The sequence below is a fragment of the Galeopterus variegatus genome, unplaced genomic scaffold (assembly GCF_000696425.1).
Source record: "Galeopterus variegatus unplaced genomic scaffold, G_variegatus-3.0.2 Scaffold2680, whole genome shotgun sequence".
NCBI lineage: Eukaryota > Metazoa > Chordata > Mammalia > Dermoptera > Cynocephalidae > Galeopterus > Galeopterus variegatus.
This window is the reverse complement of record NW_007728791.1, coordinates 165,558-179,549: the sequence shown is the minus strand read 5'-3', so window position 1 is coordinate 179,549 and position 13,992 is coordinate 165,558. Positions and strand designations below refer to the sequence as shown.

Sequence of the window (13,992 nt, the reverse complement as noted above, 5' to 3'; positions counted from 1 at the left end):
TAATTTGCATTTCCCTAATAACTGCTATACATAATACATTTTGTATTCTTAAATTAAGACTGGCTTTCTACTTTTACCCCATTTAGATCTCTTGACGATAGTGTTTATGATTACTGGCAACAGAGTCTAATTGTCACTTGTATATCACTACCCTTCTTCCCTTTTTAGTAATCGTTGCCTCATTCTTAGAAAGAGTTTCCTTAAAAAAAAATTCCATGTCTCCAGAATATAATTTTTTTCAGCACTAGGATCTCACTGTCACTGTCCCTTTCCACTCTTGTATCTGAAATCTCCCTTGCCACTTTTCTTTTGCTTTCAAACATACCTAGAAGTGTTTTGTTGGATTCTACTCCCTTGTATAAACTACAATTCCATCCTCTTGGTGCATTTATTGTCAGATTTTTAAAAACAACTTGATTGTGATCACCACCTTCATTTCTTTACCTTCTCATTCTCTTCTTAAATGTATGCAGTTTGTTTTCACCACTTAATAAATTAAATTGCCTACTCAGAGATCACAAAGAACTGACCTGAATCCTGTAGCTTTTTCTTTGAAGCATCTGATATCATTTCCCATTCTCTGTATACATGTTATATTTTTTATTTTGGATATAATAATTATCCAAGTTTTCCTCTTAATTTTCTTTTTTTTAAATTCAAAATATTTTAACATTTACTTGTACATATTTGTGGGATAACGTGTGTTGTTTTAATACCGCACAGTGATTCACTTAGGGTAGATAGCATACTTTTGTACTCATTAATCCACCACCTCCCCTCCTCTGGTAACCATTATTCTACTCTCTACTTCTATAAGAACTACTTTTTTTTAAAGATTCCACATATGAGCGATATCATGCAGTATTTGTCTTTCTGTGCCTGACTTACTTCCCTTAATACGATGATTTCCAGTTCCATCCATGTTGCTGCAAATTATAGGACATCATTTTTTTTATAGCTGAATAGTATTCCATTGTGTATTTATACCACAGCTTTTTTATCCATTCATTTATTGATGGGCATTTAGGTCGATTCCATTTCTTGCCTATTGTGACTAGTGCTACAATGAACATGGGAATGCAGATGTCTTTTTTACATATTGATTTCATTTCCTTTGGGTATATACCCAGTAGTGGGATGGCTGGATCATAAAGTAGATCTATTTTTAGTTCTCCAAGGAGCCTCCGTACCACTTTCCACAATGGCTATACCAATTTACATTGCCACCAACAGTGTAGGAGTGTTCCCTTTTGTCCATATCCTCAACAGCATTTGTTATTTTCTGTCTTGTTGATAATAACCATTCTGAGGTGAGATGATATCTCACTGTAGTTTTAATTTGTATTTCCCTTATGATTAGTGATGTTGAGCATTTTTTCATGTTCTTGTTGGCCATTTATTTGTCTTCTATTGAGAAATATCTGTCCATATCCTTTGCCCATTTTTTAATTGGGTTATTTGGTTTTTAGCTCTTGAGTTGTTTGAGTTCCTTATATATTCTGGATATTAGCCCCTTGTCTGATGTGTACTTTGCAAACACTTTCTCTCATCCTGTAGGTTGTGTCTTCACTGTTGGTCGTGTCCGTTGCTGTGCAGAAGCTTTTTAGTTTGATGTAGTTCCATTTTTGTATTTTTGCTTTAGATGCCTGCACCTTTGTAGTCTTACACGAAAACACCGCCCACTCCCATTTCATGTAGTATTTCCCCTGTGTTTTCTTCTAGTAGTTCCAGAGTTTTGAGTCTTAAATTTAGGTCTTTAATCCATTTTTTTTTCCTTTTTGTCTTTTTTACTGACCGGTAACAGGATCGCAACCCTTGGTGTTGCGCCCGCACCACGCTCAGCCAGTGAGCGGGAACCGGTCTCCACATGGGATCTGAACCCTCGGCGGGAGCGCCACCGTGCTCCCAAGCGGCACACTCTCTAGTGCGCCACCGGGCCGGCCCCTTTAATCCATTTTGAGTTGATTTTTTTATATGATCAGAGAGGAGTCTAGTTTCAGTCTTCTGTATATGGATATTCAGTTTTGCCAGCACCATTTATTGAAGAGGCTGTCCTTTCCCCACTGTATATTCATAGCACTTTTGTCAAAAAGTGTCATGCTGTATCCCATAGGTTCTGGCATGTTATGTTTTCATTTTCATTTGTCTCCAGGAATTTTTTCTTTTCCTTTTTGTCTTTTTTACTGACCGGTAACGGGATCGCAACCCTCGGTGCTGCACCCGCACCGCGCTCAGCCAGTGAGCGGGAACTGGTCTCCACATGGGATCCGAACCCTCGGCGGGAGCGCTCCCAAGCAGCGCACTCTCCAGTGCGCCACCGGGCCGCCCCTGTCTCCAGGAATTTTTTAATTTCCTTTTTGATTTCCTCTCTGACCCATTTGTTGTTTAGGATCTTTTTTGCTAGAGAAGCTCACAGAACTCAGGGAAACACTTATGTTTACCCATTTATTATAAAGAATATTCAAAGGATACAAATGAATAGCCGGATAGAAGAGCTGCATAGGGCAAGATATGCAGGAAGCGGTGCAGAGCTCATGTCCTCTGTAGGCACACCACCCTCTAGGAACTTTCACATGTTAAAAAGTTCTCTGAACCCAGGTCTTTTGGGTTTTTATGGAAGGTGCATTATGTAGGCATGATTGATTAAATCATTGGCCATTAACCTTCAGCCCCTCTCCCTTCCCCTGGTGTTGATGCATGGGGTTACAAGTTTGAATCCTCTAATCATGCCTGGGTCTTTTGGGTGAACAGCCCCATCCTGAGGCTATCTAGGGGCCCCCAGACACCAATCATCTAATTAGCGTATGAAAGGCACTCTTATCACTCCCTAGATTCCAAAGGTATTAGGAGCTGTATGTCAGGAAACAGGGACTAAGACCAAATATGTATTTCACAATATCACAGAATGGAAGGAACCAGGTTGGGGGCACAAAGAACAGTTTGAGAGAAATTACAGAAATTAAAGGAAAAAGTAATCAAGGCCTAGTCCAAGACAGTGGCGGAAGAGATGGGGAGCAGGACAGTTAAGAGTGTTTAAAGACAGACTTATTAAAACATGGTGAAGAGATATGGGTGAGTGAGTGCGGGAGGGAAAAAAAGGTTGATTCCCAGGTTTCTGATTTGGTATGTATCACTCAAGTTGGCATGTTACGTAAAGAGGAGGAAGTCAGCCTAACCAGCTGTCTAAAGTCATTGAGGGTATTGGGGCACAGGTGACCATAGTTGTATACAGAGCCCCTTGGCTAAAACCTAAAGGACAGCCCTTAATACTTTAATGACACATAGCATTGCCAACTTGGCAGCCCTATGTTGACTGCTGTCTACAGTACTTCTAGCTCTACCAGTTTGGGAGTGGGAAAATAGTGTTCATCTTCTAAGTACTCCTAGCTACCTATTAGAGAACAAAGTTATTCCCCCTGACAGGTGATTCATATGCTTATTTCCTTTTATCCTAGAATAGAGATATTCAAATTTGATTACATATAACAATTTATCAGGAGACTTTTTTAGAAAACAAAAACTGATATCTGGCCCCACTTAAAAGCAATTAAATTGAAATCAAAAAGTGATTATTTTGTGTATCCAAGTCTGAGAACCCTCCGGATTTAGTGCCCTGATGAATCAGAGTTCTGTTTTAGATTCCTACTTTTTGGTTTGATCTTTGGACTAGAGAGGAAGTTGCAAATTGAGTTTGTGATCAGTGCCAATGTGTTGGTTTTCTATTGCTGCTGTAACAAATTACAAATTTAATGGCTTAAAACAACACATAATATTTGTTATGCTTGTGAATAGGGAAACGTAGATGTCTAGGTAAACTACCGTTCAAACAGAAGAAAAGCTTGTAGTTCTGTAGAGGCTGAATATCAAGATATTTGAGACAAAATATTTTCTGTAAAAAAAGGCAGGTCCTGCTCAAGTAAGCTAGAGATTGACAGCCAGCATTGGAAAGAGAAGTATAGTCACCTGGAAGAATTTATTCAAACCAGCCAGAAATATTTTGAAGTAGGAATAGGAGAGATTTAACTAAGTAACATGTTGATTCATGTACTAAATAGAACAGGGCTGAACACTGCTGTGTACTTAAAATTAATTACCTCCTTTCCAAAGAGGCAATATAACTTGTTTGCTGTCTTATGGCTGCATAACAAAAATACGATAGACTGGGTGGCTTAAACAACAGAAAGACTGGGAAGTCCAAGATCAAGGTGCCAGCTGATTTGGTTCCTGATAAAGGCTCTCTTCCTGATTTGCAGATAAACTTGTATTCCGCTGTATTCTCACATAACAGAGAAAGATATCATCTCTCTTGTGTCTTTTATAAGGGCACTAATCCCGTTCGTGAGGGCTCTGCCCTCATGACCTAATTACCTCCTAAAAGCTCAACCTCTGAATACCATCATATTGGGGAGTAAGATTTCAACATATGAATTTTAGGGGGACACATTCAGTCCATAGCATCAACTAAGAACGTGTGCTCTGGAACCAGATAGCTTGTGTCTGAATTTCATTGCTGCTACTGTGTGATCTTTGCACCTCAGTTTTCTGATTGTAATATGGTGATAATACCTCATAGGTTGTTGTAAGGATTAAACTAGTTAATACAAGTAAACTTCTTAGAACAGTGCCAAACATGGTAAGTGCTCAATAAATGTTAGCTACGTAATATGGTGATAATACCTCATAGGTTGTTGTAAGGATTAAACTAGTTAATACAAGTAAACCTCTTAGAACAGTGCCAAACATGGTAAGTGCTCAATAAATGTTAGCTACTAGCTCTGAGATTTATACCTTCATATAGTCATAACACATGTACTAAAGGACGGGAATCCCCATCCAGCTAAAATTCCCTTTAAACAAAATTCTAATGTATATAATTTTTTCTGTAGAAATTCAGATTGATTATATGCATTTTACAAGTGACTCCAAATAAAAATGTTTTTAAAGTCATGAAATACCTGTGTGTTATCCATAGCAAGGAGAAAAAAAAAAATTTATAATTATCTAATTGAAACTGCATCTACGAGAGATCTTGAAATGTTTCTAACGCAGGAAGGGATAGTAAACAAAACTAGTACTAAATCTCCATTATTAATTGAGGATGTGTAAAATTCCATTACTGTTATTATTTAATATGATGTTTTGATTATATTTTGGTGAAGCTAAAAATATAAGGGCTTATTAGTTTATTCAGTATGTGAGTGCGCCTGACCTTTTTCCCATCCCCCCCCCCCAAGCTTTCCTCATAGTGCCTATTCCTAAAATTTTTAATAATTTTTATGACCTCTTGGCCACAGGAAATGATGTTTACATCCTAACAATTAAAAATACTTTCTAAATTTTGCTTAGCTAATGTTTACCTCATTGTTCTTAAGCTTAATTGTTTCTACTAAGGCAAATGGCAAAATATCCTTAGCTTTTCCCGAGATAAAAAGTGTTTAGATTTGCTTTTTCCCCTAATTTTGTGTTCAACTTATGTTTCTAAAAGCCTGTAACTCTGTTTCTGATTGAATTTTATGTTTCTGTTTATTAATTTTTTCCTCTAGTAATCTTGGAATGGATGTCTGGGGTTCTGATGAAGATGCAAATCCCCCATTCAATTCTATGGAAGAATCCAGGGATTGGCCCTCAGATAAAGACTTTCATGGGTAAATATTCGTAACATGTCTTTAGATGAATATTTTATGAAAATTATGAAATATATTCTTTTGTAATCGTAGGGAAAAAACCCACAAGACTAGAATTGGGAAATTTGGGTTTAAATCTTATTAGCTCTACCACTTATTAATTGTATGTGATCTAGAGCAAGTGACATAAACTTTTCAGTCCACAGTTGTTTAAGTTTTAACATGATGCAGTTGGACCAGATCAGTTAACTTTTCTTAAGTGTTTCATGAGATATTAGTTTTACAGGAATAAAAAGGATTTTTTTTTTAAGTCGAATAAGTTTGGAAAATGCGGCCTGCTATAGAAACCTGGGCTGGCTGGTTAGCTCACTTGGTAGAATGTGGTTCTGATAATACCAAGGTCACAGGTTTTGGATCCCTGTACTGCCCACCCAAAAAAAAGCCTTAGAAATCCTAAAGTAGTTTATTAAATTTTATTTAACCCAGCATTTTCCCAACTTACTTGAGCAGCATAGAACTCTTTTTCCCACAGAACAATCATTATCATGCTGTGGGAAACTAATATTCTTCAAACTGGGAAATATTGAATTAGGTAATCTCTGTTATCCCTCAAAATCTAAAATGCTATGATTCTAAGTAACCATTTGTGTTTATTCTACCAATATGTCAGAAACTGAATTAAGTTTATCAAATGGTCCTAGAATCTCTTCTATGACTTTAACACATATACATAGAATTAAATAGATATTAAAAATAGAATTAAAAGATAATACGAATCTTTCCTATTTTGAAGTCCCCTCATATGTATGTTTATAAACTGAGAGATAATTGAAAAAAATCTTGAAATTTTTTTTCTTTAAAGAGTTTTTGCGCTCTTTTTTGGCACCTTTCTCTATAAAACTAATCTCAATATACAGTACTATTTTAAATGTGAGGAATAGTTTGTGTTTGGTTTTGGTTTGATTTTTTGAGAAAAATTGAAATATTATGTAACTATTGTTTTCAATAAGTTGAGATTATCTACCATGAACTGATTTAATACAAGTTAAAAGAGACATTAATGGTATAATCTTCTACTTTTTTTCTTCCAGCCTCAATTCTTACTTCAAAACATGAAGCATTTTGCCACCTGAACAGTTCTGATTTTTCTCTTCCCCAGGAAAGAAGCACTTGAGCAGTGCCAGGCACTGTTAGGCATTAGTATCACAAGATGTACATAAAATATGAGGGGGCATACAGAGCTCTTCAGTTTACCATGGCACTTCATGTCTGCCATGACACCGTCTCTTTCCTTCATATAATCTCTGCTCTCCCATTCTAAGGAAGCATTTCTTTACCTTCAAAATTGAAAATAACTATTACATTACTCTTCCTTATAAATGAGTCCTTGTGAAAATCCCTCTTAGAAATTATTGCTAGGGCCAACCCCGTGGCTCACTTGGGAGAGTGCGGCGCTGGTAGCACAAAGGATGCAGGTTCAGATCCTATATAGGGATGGCTGGTGCGCTCACTGGCTGAGCGTGGTGCAGACAACACCACGCCAAGGGTTGCGATCCCCTTACCAGTCAGAAAAAAAAAAAAAATTATTGCTAGAAACCAGTTTTTTTGTTTTGTTTTTTGTTTGTTTTCAGATAATATCGGGTTTTTTTGTTGTTTTTGGTTAGGTTGGGTTTTGTTTTGTTGCTAGGAAGCACAGTTCTAACTCTAGTCAATTATAGTATCTTATCCTGGGTTTTTAATGGTTATCTTTTTTTCATTCTAAATGCTCTCTATTCCTCTTTTTATCTCTATTTCAAGTTGGTGTGTTTTTATGTTATAATGCAGTTTGGCAGTTCCTTATAAAACTAAAAATGGATTTAGCACATGACCCAACAGTTGCACCCTTGGGCATTTATCACAGAGAAATGAAAACTTTTGTTTATACAAAAACCTGACATGAATATTCATAGCAGCTTTATTTATAAAGCCAAAAAACTAGAAACAGCCCAAATGTGTCATTTATATATTAAATATTTTTATGTTATAAGCTCTATTCATGTTTTTAGGAATAAATGATAAAGCAGTATATGTTTTTGCTTATTTCTTCTGACATGAAGTCAGTACAGTAAACCAGCATGCCATCAACCATGTTTGTAAGATTACTTCTTTAATGCATAAGATAAACTGTGGTAAAAGTGATCTAGTTATGATACCTTTCTTTAAAGGAAAAGATTCTGTGAAATATGTTGTTCACCAGTTTTTACAAAAAATTTGTTCTATTTAACACCAATACTTTTGCTTGGAATATTACAAGCTGACAGTTGCAGGAGAGTTTTGGGCTCATAAACAGATCAAAGGAAAAATGAAAATGCGGCACTATTCAATTTAGGGGACATTACACCAAAGTTATCTTGTGTCCTAGTGAATTGGATAAAGGGAGACTTTGCTAATAGCGTAGCATTTATTCTTTTATTCTTAAAATACTAAGGATTTATAGCATATTTACCCCTCCCACACACAGGTCTGGGAAAAAGTCAAGGCTCCTTAATGATCAGCACCCTCAAAATGATGTACAGATAACAGATTATGATAACGTCAACAATGGACCTGCCCAAAGGCATAGGGATTTTTATGAACACCAGTGTAGTGACAGCATGCCAGAAAAGAGACACCTAAGAAATTGGGATTTTGGTAACAAGAGACCAAGATGTTCATTTTTTGCTAATCATCAGTGTTATATCTCCCAAGAGGAAATGGATTTTAATAACAGGGTACCTGGAACAAGACCACAACCATTTCATGACAATCAGCCTCACAGTGACTTCCATGAACCAGATCGTAGAGATGGTTTTGATTTTGTTAGCAAAGTTTGTGGACAAAGGATGCCTACTGTTCATAACCATCAGGCCTATAATAACTTTCGGGAACAATTTTCAACAAAAGATTTCAGTTTTGCTAACAGAGGATGGAGACAAAAACAACAGCCTTTTCATAACAGCTGTGAGTACTTACCTCATGGTGGTTTTCAGGACCAGTTACCTGTAGAGGGTTTTAATTACCTCAGTACAGGTGGTTTTCAGAGACGAAGACCTTTCCACCAGCACTATTGTCATGATGAAATGAATTTGGAAGATTTAGAATATACTGATGAAGTATCAGAGCACATACTGGGACCTTTACATGACCATTCCAAAATTGATCTCTCAGAGAAAACGCCGTTGAAAAAATGTGTTAGTAGAGGTCATGGAGGAAGACTACCACCATTTCAAAAGTTTCAAAAACAAATGCAATTAAGAAATTTTGATTTCAACAATGGAACTAGACCACAGCATATGTCTTACTGTGACCACTCACCTAGTGAGCCACAAGAACAAATGCCTTCAGAAGATTTGGACTTTGAACATGAAAAACCCTTACAAAAACCAAGATGTTTTCAGGACCACCCACTTCCTATTAACATAAATCCTGATTGGTATTTAGACAAGTGAGTCATTTTATTCTATACAGTAAGGAATGGTACTTTTAACAAAAGACTCAAACTTCTTTCAAATTAGGGTATTTGTATAAACATTTAAAAGTGGTATAAATTATCACACAAAACTAAAATTTATATTTGTTGTTCTGTAGATGCAGTTTTCAACCCAGGTTTATGTGTGATTGCTACAAATTGGAAATTTCCCTTAAGTTATATCTCAGGATTAAAGTAAATACAACTTAGATTTAAATGGTTTAATTTTTGACCATAAAGAATAACAGAAATGGAAATTTAAAGGAAATGCCACTATTTTTAGACAAGCATTTAAAAAAACATTTCTTACAGATGGCTACAAAAAATTTATTTTAACTTACACAACCCAGTAGTCATTTTTTTCTGTTATTTAGTGATTTGTTATTTGTACCATGTAGGTGGGAGTATTAGAAGAGCATTGACCCCAAAAATTGAAGCACAAGGCAAAAAGGAGGTGAATCATGACATCCTAAATGGAAGAATAAAATAAAGAAAAAAGGATATAAAAAGAGATAGAAATAAAAAGAAAAACCAGGAAAAGAGAAAGGAGTACTAGAATAGAAAATAAGGTCATAGAAGAAGAGAGAAGGTTGAAGGGAGATGAAGATTTTATACTGAGAAAGTTATGTGCATTTCCCCAATTTAGAATATGTTTTCTCCAGTTATACATTATTCTACGTATACTTGGTTAGATGTGAACTCTTGCTTGACCCTATGTAGGTTATCTTGGTTTTCTTTAGAAACTACTTTTTTTTCTCTCATAACTTTTTTACCAACATCTTATCTATCTTCCTCACTTTCTATACTTCACAGGAATTTTGATACTGATAATTGCAGAAGCAGAAGTCAGAGGTAAGTATTGATTTAGCTGTGTAACCATCCTTTGCATGCCATCCCTAATTGCTACCATTGACATGTAAACATGTTAGAAAACAAGTGTTTCATGAATTCATACATATTCAGGGTTTATATACAATCTCTGCGAGGCCTGGCCATGACTTCTTGAAATGACTGTCACTTCTTCCTTATAGCCTGGGGTTGCAAAACTGATTAATCAGTTCATCTGTACCTAGGTTTCCAGCGACTAGCAGTTGGTATCATATAAGCCAGAAATTTAAGTTTCATTTCCCTTATGATAACTTAGCTCTAGTCCATGATTGTTAAGTCTAAACCCTAACCCCAGCCCACTCTCTTCTATTGGACAGGATAAAAGCCAAGGTTGGTCAATAAAAATTCCTCACTTCTCTTAGGAAAATCTATTACTGATAGAGGGTTGGGTTAAGAGTATTATAGTATTCAAAAAAAGGTATGTAAAAGAAAAGGACTCTTCTTGGCTTCCATTTTCTTCCTTCTTGCCATTCAGTACCAAATGTGGGGTTGGGATTACAAGTATACTATATGAAAGAGTAGGTTTCAGTATACAAGGATACTCCATATTGAATTGAACTACTCTATAAAAATCAAATTCAAGTTTTTGTTTCAAATTACCTAGTTTTTCTTACTTCACTAACTTCTTCAGCTACTATAGACAGGATTAAAATGACTCAAAGGTATTCCAGTCAAGTTGGAAAAACCTAAAGGAAAAATTTAGACCAAAAAATCCTTGGTCTGAGAAAAAATAAGGCAGATGATAGCCAAGACAGGATTCCTCCTCCCTCTCCCTCTTAACCATTACTGACAGGCTTATGTAAAACAGCGTATGAGAAACTTGGATAAGAAGGGACTGTAATTGGAAAAAAATAGAGTTTTCTATAAACACTATGAAACACATTTAAAACCTACTAGAATTATTCCACAAATGTATATTTCAGTAGAGGTTTACTGAGAGGTTTTAAGGTTTAAGCCTATGTGAAAGCAAAAATTACAATTCTAAGTAGATAATTCATTAGCCTTTTCCAGCTTCTCGATGTCAAAGAAATATTCAATAAGTAATACAACCTACTGATTTTCTGCTATACCAAAATGATTCTGTTACTCTCTTTAACTTCATCCTTTAAAAAGGAATAAGCAAATAGAGTTGCTGTAGTCCTGGTTCTCCCTACAGGATGAAGAGGGGCCTACAAAATTTCTCCCACTTCCTTCCATTCTAGTCAGTCAGCAAGGTGCATCCTTCTGTACCCTCTGTTTACTTTTACCACGTTGCTTCGTGTAATAATTATGCCCACCTCACCATTTGACTGTTGGTAAAAGAGTACATTTGCTCATTTCTTCCTTAACACAATGCTCTTTATGAAGTCTGAATCCTGTAATTACAATTAGTACTTGCTTCTACAAGATTGGCAAAATGATAATCAGTGAAGCTCTGTGATGAGCACATGGATGTGCATTATATTATTCTAGTCTGGTTAATATTTGAAAACTCTTATAATAAAAGGTTAAAAATAACTTGTTTCTGTTATATTATTAGACTGGCCTGTCCGGAAGACAGTCGAAGAGTACATCCTTTAAATGGATTTACATGCAGGAGACTGAGCAGATTCACACCATATTCTTTACACGGACTTTCATCTACCTGTGTACTCCAAGAAGACGGTTCAGTTGTCTATTGTAGAGGTAAAAATCCAAGAGATATGGAAAAACACAGAAGATCATATTTTTAAGCTATTGATTACAATTATGGTATGCCTATAAGTTGCAGAGCTGAAGAGAGTGTTATGATTTACCATCAAGAAAAAACTAGAAGTGGTGCTGAGTAGTTCATTTTAAAAACTATCAATTATTTATCTATTTGCCTCCCTTTTCATTGTTTTTTGCTAAAAATCATTTCATAATAAAAAAAGTTGTATATCAAAATTCAACTTGTGTTATTATAAAATTAGCCATCTATGTTATGTGTTTCTTTCAATTTTTTGGAAAGAATATTTATAAATATGCCTAAGGACACTGACAATGTAAAGTACAAATAATTGTTGCTTTTTCAAAACTGGAAATCTATTTGATTTATTGAGGCTTTATTTTTAGTTATTTATAATAGTGAACTGCATTTCTGGTTAGAAACATTGTAAAAATAAATAATTTCATGATTTATTTACTCATTTTGCAAATAATTATTGTGTGAGTATGACAAGAGATTGCAGCTTCTACCCAGCTGGTTGAAGTACAAAATCGTGTTTTTTTAAAACCCATGGGAACTAAATTCATGAAAGTGAGTAGCTCTTTCATCCCTTGTAGAGTGACAGGAGGAGGAAAAATCTACCGTACATAGGAATAATAAGAAACTAGCTAAACTTTAAAAAAATTTAAAAGCTCCATGTGAGCTGGCATAATGTATCACTACCAACTTTTTCCCATGGGCCTTTACCAGGAGTATGGAGGTAATACACTGAAGGAGCAGAGCAAGAGAGCTGGAAGAAATCTCTCTGAAGCACACCAGTTCTTTGCAAGACAGTGACTCCTGAAAGGCAGAGAGAATCTCCTGGGGCACAGAAAACTGACAAAAGAACAGGATTGTTGTGTAAGAGAAGAAATAAGCTTTGTAAGTGGCACTTGAGCTAGCCCCTGTGAAACAGGCTGCCTATGAAGGACAGCAGTAAGGTAGTAGATGACTACTTATCTGAGAGCCAGAAAAAGAAACTCCATGTAATGATAAAGTGGTCAATGTGTGGTCCCTGGACAGCCATATTGGCATTACCTAGCAGCTTGTTAGAAATGTAGAACCTTGAGCCTCACTCCAGACCTACTGAATCATTTTTTATTAATTAAATTTAAATAATTTTTATTTCAACAAGATCCCTGGGTGATGTGTATTCACATTAAATTTTGATAAGCATAATCTTTTAAGGTTCATTCTAATCCTTAAAATTCTACTGTGTACAATCAAGTGCTGGTTGGTGAGCCATAGGGAAACTAAATGCATGTTTCAAGGGAAATGCAATGTGGCTAGAGTATTTGAAGAAAGCTTCATTGAAGAATCAGAAGTTGAGCTGGTCCTTCAAAGCTGGAGGAGGAGGAGGGTCATGTCAAGAGATAACATAAAGATAGTGAACAGAAATAGTGGTATGGACCAGCCTGCCAGGAACAGAAGGGTTTGCAGGTGACTTGGCAGTGGAGAGGACTGTTACCTTAGGTCCTGCTAAAATACCCAAGTCCAACTTTTTAGGAAGAAATTGGTCACATATGTTGCCCCAGGATCTTAACCCAGACACTGAAAAGAATGGTGTGAATACTTTAATGGAGGCCCTGGTAATCGGCTGTGGTAGTGCAAGGAAGAAGCAAAATATGACTTGGAGAATTGGAGAAGGCTTCACAAAAGAAGAGGCATTTGAACTGAACTGTGAATGTACAGTGGGGTCAAAGTATTCCAAGTTGAGAAGACAACCTCAATAGTGTCAGATGAAGACTCCGTCTATCTGGCTGGAGTGTAAGGAACATCAGAAGTATAGAGTGGGATCTGAGCCTGCAAAGAACTGCCAGCCATGGATCATTGAAAGCCTTCAAATGTTTGCTGGGGAGTTTGACTTTATGTTTTTAGGCAGTGGAAGGCTACCTTTGTTTTTAGTTGGGGAACAATGTGATTAACTGTACTTTTTATAATAGATTAATCTGGCAGCAATAGATTGGAAGCAAGACCACCATTCCTGCTATGAGTCCAGGTGAAATATATTACAGATCTTTACTGGGGCAGTAACAATATTAGAAGCACAAGTCAAAATGAAAAATGTTGCAAAGGGAGAATGGGCAGGTCCCATTGATGAGGCTGATTTTGATCTTGGTCAGTTGAGGCAGCAGTGGCATTAATCATGATAAACTACAGGGGGAGGAGCAGAGTTCAGTTTATATAAAGGGAGAGTTCAGTTTATATAATTCCAATACACACTATTCCCTGCCTAGCTCACAAGACTTTCTCCCCTCCCTTCTTAGAACTTCATTATAAGGGGTGAT

General features: G+C 36.2%; 1 protein-coding gene across 1 annotated transcript in view; it reads left to right on the top strand.

Moving 5' to 3' along the window:
* Positions 1 to 12,132, top strand: part of LOC103598589 — a 30,158-nt gene extending 18,026 nt beyond the window's left edge. The window contains exons 7-10 of the mRNA XM_008582607.1: positions 5,544 to 5,645; positions 8,125 to 9,087; positions 9,925 to 9,963; positions 11,519 to 12,132. Coding sequence (XP_008580829.1) covers positions 5,544 to 5,645; positions 8,125 to 9,087; positions 9,925 to 9,963; positions 11,519 to 11,711 — 1,297 coding nt within the window. The 3' untranslated portion in view covers positions 11,712 to 12,132. The remainder of the gene's footprint in view (positions 1 to 5,543; positions 5,646 to 8,124; positions 9,088 to 9,924; positions 9,964 to 11,518) is intronic.
* The last annotated feature ends 1,860 nt before the right edge of the window (positions 12,133 to 13,992 follow it).